Here is an 8,832-nt window from a genome sequence, read left to right on the forward strand (position 1 = left end):
CACTCGGGCAATTACTTGTTCTTATTTGCATGGAGGTGGTCACCTTGGGGGAGAATAAAAGTACAGTTTGCTTTTACTGCCACCTTGTGGTGAGATTATATCACACAGAGTAGCGTAATCAGTAAGGAATATTTTAGATTTATACATTGGGTTGTGTGATGTTTTTTTTAAATTTACATGAGTACATTTTAATTTTGACATGCATATCAATTTAAAAGATTCCTCCTCTTTAAACACCCGCGCCAGATCTTGCGGGTGTCAGATGCTTAGCAACCTGCAGGTTGTATCTTAATTCCAGCCAATCAGAATATTCTGAATGCGGACCAACCACATTGAATAATTCAGGCACCAATTTTAAACCGTCACCTACACAAATCACTGTAACTAATAAATACGTGATCGAAGATATATTGCCAGCAATTAGATTTGCTAACATTATTTAAGGAAAGAAAAAGTACAAAATATTTCCATTGCCAGAGTAAAGTTGTTGCTCTCCTTCGCTGAACACCTGCAACTAGCTACGTGAGCTAAGTACAGTAACGTTACAGTCAGCTACAGTAGCTACCTTGGATGCAAACTTTGCATTTAGCTAGCAAGCTTCGCCAAAATGCCATCTCGTGTTGACGATTATAAGGTGTTGTATACCATAGGATCAGGGTCTTATGGCAAATGTCAGAAAATACGGAGGAAATCTGATGGGAAGGTAAGTGTTTTGCTTTTTACAACGTGCACTGTACTGTACCTAGCTAGCTAACGTTAGAAGCTAGCAAATGTAACGTAGCTGTCTACAGTAACGTTAGTGAATTTATTTATACATAAATATATATTTTTTGTTTATTTTTATTTTTCGATATGTATACTTAGACAATGTAAGTAATAATGAAATTGTCATGTCAATAAAGTCAATTGAATTTAATTGAATATATGGTTCGACTTTGTGTAGCTAACGTAATGCTTACAAGCGAACTTTAGCTAGCTAGTTAACATGGCCACTAGCGTTATAAACTCAACTCCATTGAGTTCACCAAGTAAGCCACCAGGCCAGGTGCGTTAGCTTCTGGGCTTTTGAGCCAAAAAGGGGTTCCAAAAATGACCTCAATAAACAGAAAAGGGCACACCAGACCTCCCGATATCTATGAACAAAACTAAATCATAAGCTATGTTGTTTACCTACAACTGAGGATTTGGTGTCATATAGCTAACGTTATGTATGTGAACCATACAGCATTTGAAGTAAAAACAAGTAGCTGGTTAGTACCTAGCCTTCAATGTATATGTTTATTTGACATTTTTAAAGTATGTTCCCAACATCAAGCATTTTGTTCCATGCATTTCCTGTGAAACCTTAGAAATTAAATAACATTTGGCCAATCAATAAATGCTTCGTTTTGTGGTGTTTGGGTTTCATCATAGATTCTAGTTTGGAAGGCGCTGGACTACGGCACAATGGCTGAGAGCGAGAAGCAAATGCTGGTGTCTGAGGTCAACCTCCTCCGTGAACTGACGCATCCAAACATTGTGAGATATTATGACCGCATCATAGATCGGACCAACACTACACTGTACATCGTTATGGAGCACTGCAAAGGCGGCGACCTCTCCAGCCTCATCACCAGATGCATCAAAGAAAGGTGTGTGTGTTTTGTGCTGTCGTGTTTACCTTGGTTTCCTTGTCCATCCATGTATACAGTGCATTCCTAAAGTATTCAGACCCCTTCCCTTTTTCCACATTTTGTTATGTTACAGCCTTCTTCTAAAATGTATTAAATTCAATTTTTTTACTCATCAAACTACACAGAATAACCCATTATCACAAATCGAAAACAGGTTTTTAGAATTTTTGTAGTAAAATGCAAATGTAGTAAAAATAAATAAATGCCTTATTTGCATAAGTATTCAGACCCTTTGCTATGAGACTTGAAATTGAGCTCAGGTGCATCCTGTTTCCATTGATCATCCTTGAGATGTTTCCACAGCTTGATTAGTGTCCACCTGTTGTAAATTCAATTGATTGGACATGATTTGGAAAGGCACACACCTGTCTATATGAGGTCCCACCTTTGACAATGTATGTCAGAGCAAAAACCAAGCCTTTTGAGGTCAAAGGAATTGTCAGTAGAGCTCAGAGACAGGATTGTGTTGAGGCACAGATCTGCAGCATTGAAGGTCCCCAAGAGCACAGGAGCCTCCATCATTCTTAAATGACTTCCTAGAGCTGGCCACCAGGCTAAACTGAGCAATCGGGGGAGAAGGGCCTTGGTCAGGGAGGTGACCAAGAACCCGATGGTCACTCTGACAGAACTCCAGAGTTCCTCTGTGGAGATAGGAGAACCTTCCAGAAGGACAACCATCTCTGCAGCATTCCACCAATCAGGCCTTTATGATAGTGGCCAGACGAGAGCCACTCGTCAGTAAAAGGCACATGACAGCACGCTTGGAGTTTGCCAAAAGGAATCTAAAAAACTCTCAGATCATGAGAAACAAGATTTTCTGGTCTGATGAAACCAAGATGGAACTCTTTGGCCTGAATGTTAAGCGTCACGTCTGGAGGAAACCTGGCAGCATCCCTATGGTGAAGCATGGTGGTAGCAGCATCGTGCTGTGGGGATGTATTTCGGGGACTGGGAGACTTGTCAGGATCAAGGGAAAGATAAACGATGCAAAGTACAGAGAGCTTCTTGATGAAAACCTGCTCCAGAACGCTCAGGACCTCAGACTGGGGCGAAGGTTCACCTTCCAATAGGACAACAACCCTTAGCACACAGCAAGACAATGCAGGAAAGTCTCTGAATGTCCTTGAGTGAACCAGCCAGAGCCTGGACTTGAACCAGATCAAACATCTCAGGAGAGACCTGAAAATAGCTATGCAGCGACGCTTCCCATCCAACCTGACAGAACTTGAGAGGATCTGCAGAGAAGAATGGGAGAAACTCCCCTAATACAGGTGTGCCAAGCTTGTAGCGTCATACCAACGAATACTCTAGGCTGTAATCGCTGCCAAAGGTGCTTCAACAAAGTACTGAGTAAAGGGTCTGAATAGTTGTGATATTTCCGATTTTATAAATTTGCAAACATTTTTTAAATGTATTTTTTACATTTTTTTTGCTTTGGTATTGTGTGTAGAATGATGGGGGGGGGGGGACGCCGTAATCCATTTTAGAGTACGGCTGTAATGTAACAAAATGTGGAAACGGTCAAGGGGTCTGAATACTTTCCGAATGCGCTGTACATACAGTGGGGCAAAAAAGTATTTAGTCAGCCACCAATTGTGCAAGTTCTCCCACTTAAAAAGATGAGGGAGGCCTGTAATTTTCATCATAGGTTCACTTCAACTATGACAGACAAAATGAGAAAAAAAATCCCGAAAATCACATTGTAGGATTTTTAATGAATTTATTTGCAAATTATGGTGGAAAATAAGTATTTGGTCACCTACAAACAAGCAAGATTTCTGGCTCTCACAGACCTGTAACTTCTTCTTTCAGAGGCTCCTCTGTCCTCCACTTGTTACCTGTATTAATGGCACCTGTTTGCACTTGTTATCAGTATAAAAGACACCTGTCCACAACCTCAAACAGTCACACTCCAAACTCCACTATGGCCAAGACCAAAGAGCTGTCAAAGGACACCAGAAACAAAATTGTAGACCTGCACCAGGCTGGGAAGACTGAATCTGCAATAAGTAAGCAGCTTGGTTTGAAGAAATCAACTGTGGGAGCAATTATTAGGAAATGGAAGACATACAAAATCACTGATAAAATCCCTCGATCTGGGGCTCCACGCAAGATCTCACCCCGTGGGGTCAAAATGATCACAAGAACGGTGAGCAAAAATCCCAGAACCACACGGGGGGACCTAGTGAATGACCTGCAGAGAGCTGGGATCAAAGTAACAAAGCCTACCATCAGTAACACACTACGCCGCCAGGAACTCAAATCCTGCAGTGCCAGACGTGTCCCCCTGCTTAAGCCAGTACATGTCCAGGCCCGTCTGAAGTTTGCTAGAGAGCATTTGGATGATCCAAAAGAAGATTGGGAGAATGTCAGATGAACCCAAAATATAACTTTTTGGTAAAAACTCAACTCGTCGTGTTTGGAGGACAAAGAATGCTGAGTTGCATCCAAAGAACACCATACCTATTGTAAAGCATGGGGGTGGAAACATCATGATTTGGGGCTGTTTTTCTGCAAAGGGACCAGGACGACTGATCCGTGTAAAGGAATGAATGAATGAATGGGGCCATGTATCGTGAGATTTTGAGTGAAGACCTCCTTCCATCAGCAGGGGCATTGAAGATGAAACGTTGCTGGGTCTTTCAGCATGACAATGATCCCAAACACACCGCCCGGGAAACGAAGGAGTGGCTTCGTAAGAAGCATTTCGAGGTCCTGGAGTGGCCTAGCCAGTCTCCAGATCTCAACCCCATAGAAAATCTTTGGAGGGAGTTGAAAGTCCATGTTGCCCAGCAACAGCCCCAAAGCATCACTGCTCTAGAGGTGATCTGCATGGAGGAATGGGACAAAATACCAGCAAGAGTGTGTGAAAACCTTGTGAAGACTTACAGAAAGTGTTTGACCTCTGTCATTGCCAACAAAGGGTATATAACAAAGTATTGAGATCAACTTTTGTTATTGACCAAATACTTATTTTCCACCATAATTTACAATTAAATTCATGAAAAATGCTACAATGTGATTTTCTGGATTTTTTCCCCTCATTTTGTCTGTCATAGTTGAAGTGTACCTATGATGAAAACTACAGACCTCATCTTTTTAAGTCGGAGAACTTGCACAGTTGGTGGCTGACTAAATACTTTTTTGCCCCACTGTATATCCAATGGCCATCCCTCTCTTACACCTAGGTAGCGAATGGCGGATACCCACCCTTTGTGGGTGTTGAACACTGGCCTCCCAGCCTGTAGGCAAACTCTGAGGGTTGTCATGACTAAAAAGAATAATACAAATTGCATTTGGCATGTTCAAGGTAAGCGTGTTGGTTGGTAACTCTGTGCATGTTGTGTTCCTGCTGGCCAGGCGTTACTTGGAGGAGGAATTCATCATGCGAGTCATGGCACAGCTCACTCTTGCACTGAAGGAGTGCCATCGCCGGAGCGACGGTGGGGCCACAGTGCTGCACAGAGATCTCAAGCCCGCCAATATCTTCCTGGATGTCAAGCAAAATGTCAAGCTCGGTGACTTTGGTCTCGCAAGAATCCTGAACCATGACACCAGTTTCGCTAAGACTTTCGTCGGAACCCCTTACTACATGTCGCCTGTGAGTCAATAGCAAAGGCTTTGTGAATTGGGAATCCTATGATTATGGTTTTAAAAGTAAAACTTTTTTTTTCAACCAGATACTCTGGTTTTCTTTCTTTTTTAAACACATTTATTGGATTTGGGTAAATTATAAAGTAGTTTGACAACTATTTGAAAGCATTTAAATTATATCAAACTCAATCGTTTATCTTTTCCATTGATGAAGACATGGTGTCTCATGGTTTGGTGAATGCAAAATGGGTCAACTTTGAGCACCTATTTCCTGAATGTTTTGGCATTCAGGTCCAAAATGTCACTTTCTGACCACTTCTTCCATGGACAAACATGTATGGAAATGTATATTTAAATCAAAAGGGAGGCTGTCAAAAAGTGATGCACTTCATATGGATTTTGGATTTGCCCATTTTCAAACAGGACAATCAACATAATTGGTACAGAAAAATACAACACTCCCTCCCTCCCACCCCATACTCTAGTTTTCTAATCAATCTGTCCATGTGTGGACAATTCCATATTTTACAGGAACAAATTAATCGCATGTCCTACAACGAGAAATCGGATATCTGGTCCCTGGGATGCTTGTTGTATGAACTCTGTGCCTTATCGTAAGTTACCTTACCGGTCATCTATATTCTTGCTAAATATCCCTCAGTCAATGCCTTAGACTACAGTCTGACACATGTTTCCTCCATCAAGACCTCCTTTCACAGCTTATAACCAAAAAGAGCTGGCAGAGAAGATCCGAGAGGGGAAGTTCAGGAGGATCCCCTACCGATACTCAGAGGAGCTGAACACACTGCTGTCCAGAATGCTCCATTTAAAGGTTTGGAATATTTTTCACGGCACAGAAAATCTCCATCTAAAGTCATCTTGTGAGCAACTCCTCACTGCAGCATACCTGTTGAGGAGATTATTATTTGTCTCCATCGCCAAGCACATTATTATGCTCAAAATACAATTTCAATGTCAAGAGATTTTAATCCCTCCTGCCCACCATTCTACTCTTTGTTGATTTGGCTGTTGTTGTGCCTCGTTGCCAGGACTACCTGAGGCCCTCGGTGGAGTCCATTCTCCAGAGCAGCCTGTTGGTGGACGTGGTCACCGATGAGCAGAGGAGGATGCAGGCGCGCAACTGGAGGAGTTCGGCTAATACAGAGAACCCAAAGCCAGCCGGGTCTTTAACCTCCCCGACCGCTGCGGCGCTGAGGCTCAAGGAGCAATTGCTGCGGGAGAGGGAGAAGGCCCTAAAGGAGTGCGAGGAGAGGCTGGAGCGTGAGTGTTTACCCTTATCACGATTAAGCTTAATTTTGTTCTTAATTGAAATTTCAAATCACTTAAGTTGACTGAATTGAAAACTGATTCAACCCCAACCCTGGTCCCTATAATGTCAGAGTCACAGATGAGACCCCTCTGGTGTTGGAACACGGATGTTTTTTTAATCAGTGTTGCTTGGTGTGGACTGCTGAAACATCTATAATGATTGTTGTTTGTAGTCAATGTGTCACTGGCTATGCTACTGAGTGTATATAGACTGAATTGTTTGTAATCTGTGGAATTTTTATGCTGTAACTCTGGTGAATTAGGCTTTCACTGTAAATAAGAATTTGTTCTTCACTGACTTGCCTAGTTAAATAAAAAATATATTCCTCCTACAGAGCGGGAGCAGGAGCTTTGTGTTCACGAGAGACTATCGAATGAGAAACTTGCCAGGTAAAACAAAGCTCCCTTGGATCACTTCACTTGAAATGCAGAAAACTGCTGTTTTAATGTCACATTAGACTAAATGCTAAGGCTTTAGTCCTCCAAGATGTGTTAATGCTACTTTCCTTCACGTTTTGCTGTCATATTCGCATTCCTTGCTATAAAACTGCAAGAGGGTTGGCTATACTCTATTTTGACTCCCAACAATTTATTTTCATTTCAGAGCGGAGAGTTTGTTGAAGAGCTGCAACCTGGTAAAACAGCAGAAGACCCTGCCACCACTCTATTCCAATGGTATGGGTGTCAAGCGAAAAAACAGGAAAAGGGAGGATACGTGATTTTGCTTCTTTATTGAAGTTGAACAATATGATATAGGGTAGCCATGTTTTCAGATCAAATAAAGGGGAGGGAATACATTTAGGTCACTTTAAGACACCTGTGTTTTTCTCTGGGCAAATTATGAACGTGAGAATTGTTTTGGTAACATATATTATGGGAGGGTATTTTATCTGCACATAATGTAGCGCTCAATAAAACCTGTTCAACATGTGTAACTTTTTGCCATCTTGGCCCCCTTAGATGTGGGAGAGGAGAATGTCCCCCCTGAAAAGGTCAGTTTTGCCAGAGACAGCAAAGAAAACCAGAGGCCTGATCAGAAGCAGAGTGAGAAGAGCCAGGAGCTGGGGCTGAAGAGGAGGCTGCAGGCAGCCAACCTGCAGACCCAGGCCCTGGAGGAGGTGGAGAGGAACTACCAGCTCAAGAGCAGACAGATCCTAGGCATCCGCTAGCACCAGGAGAGCCTGCTGTTTAGGGCCTGATTATCAGTGTCATGTGAATGGATGTCTGAGCTACGTCCCAGAAGCTACTGGTCTCTGCTCAGTCTTTCTGACTAATAGAGAGTTTGAGCTACTGAAAGCTAGTGGTCACACCCTTTAGGGAAAATGTGTAGCTTTAATTTATTTGTATCATAGTGTGAGTGATTGTACTGTGATGAAATGGCTAAATATTGGATACCAAATATATGTTTTTTAGTGGTGAGAATGTTTTTTTTCCACCTTGACATTTCAAATGTGTCGATGTTAGACTGAATTGCACTGAAGTTATGATGCTTTGTACATACGGTGGCATTAAAAATATATTGCAAGGGCTGTGTTGGTACAGTATCCAGAGATGTATAAATGGGTGTCCACTCCCACATACACAGCTGGAAATATGTAAATGTTTTGCAAATATGAGTTTAGGAATTGGGAAGGGTTGGCAAACGTTGAGACCTTTGTTTTCTGTTAAAAATAGACACTGGTGACCCAACAAATGTCTGTTTCAGTGGAATTGTTATCTGATTGACATTTGTCTTTTATTGTTCCTTTGCCCTTGGCTTGTCTCCTATTCATCTCAAATTGGCATTTTGATTAGGGCTACATGATGGTCAGCTCTTGCTACACTTTTCTAAATGTTTCATTTTATGTTCTCAGCAGTTTGCAAAGAAATGTGACCATGTAAATGATTTGGGAATATAACATGTAAGGGTGAGTGCCCTCTTGTAGAGGAAGCTATGTAATCAGAGATTGATTATTGTTGTAGAATGTACATTCTCTTTATTTCTAAATGAAAGATGTACGTTACATGCAAGTGATCTCATTCTCACCTTGTAAGGTTTATCTGTTGATTGAGTACGGTTACATGCACACAATAATGCAATTTTTGTGGATAGTCAAATTAATATAGTTTGATTAAAACATTTACATGCTTTGCAAGAATAACGATTTCCCTAATAATCCTGTTTACATGGACACATCTGAAATCAGGATACCAGATGGCACTCTGACAAATGCAGAATGTCGATCAAAATAAACGT

General features: G+C 41.7%; 1 protein-coding gene across 1 annotated transcript; it reads left to right on the top strand.

The window, feature by feature from the left end:
- The first annotated feature begins 385 nt into the window (after positions 1-385).
- LOC135557173 (serine/threonine-protein kinase Nek2-like) lies at positions 386-8,599 on the top strand. The gene is made up of 9 exons (XM_064990380.1): positions 386-703; positions 1,414-1,631; positions 5,034-5,274; positions 5,799-5,881; positions 5,973-6,099; positions 6,317-6,548; positions 6,932-6,986; positions 7,201-7,271; positions 7,557-8,599. Exons 1-9 carry the CDS (start codon positions 608-610, stop codon positions 7,763-7,765), a joined length of 1,332 nt encoding a protein of 443 aa, XP_064846452.1. The 5' UTR covers positions 386-607; the 3' UTR covers positions 7,766-8,599.
- The last annotated feature ends 233 nt before the right edge of the window (positions 8,600-8,832 follow it).

The sequence above is a fragment of the Oncorhynchus masou genome, chromosome 16 (genome assembly GCF_036934945.1).
Source record: "Oncorhynchus masou masou isolate Uvic2021 chromosome 16, UVic_Omas_1.1, whole genome shotgun sequence".
NCBI lineage: Eukaryota > Metazoa > Chordata > Actinopteri > Salmoniformes > Salmonidae > Oncorhynchus > Oncorhynchus masou.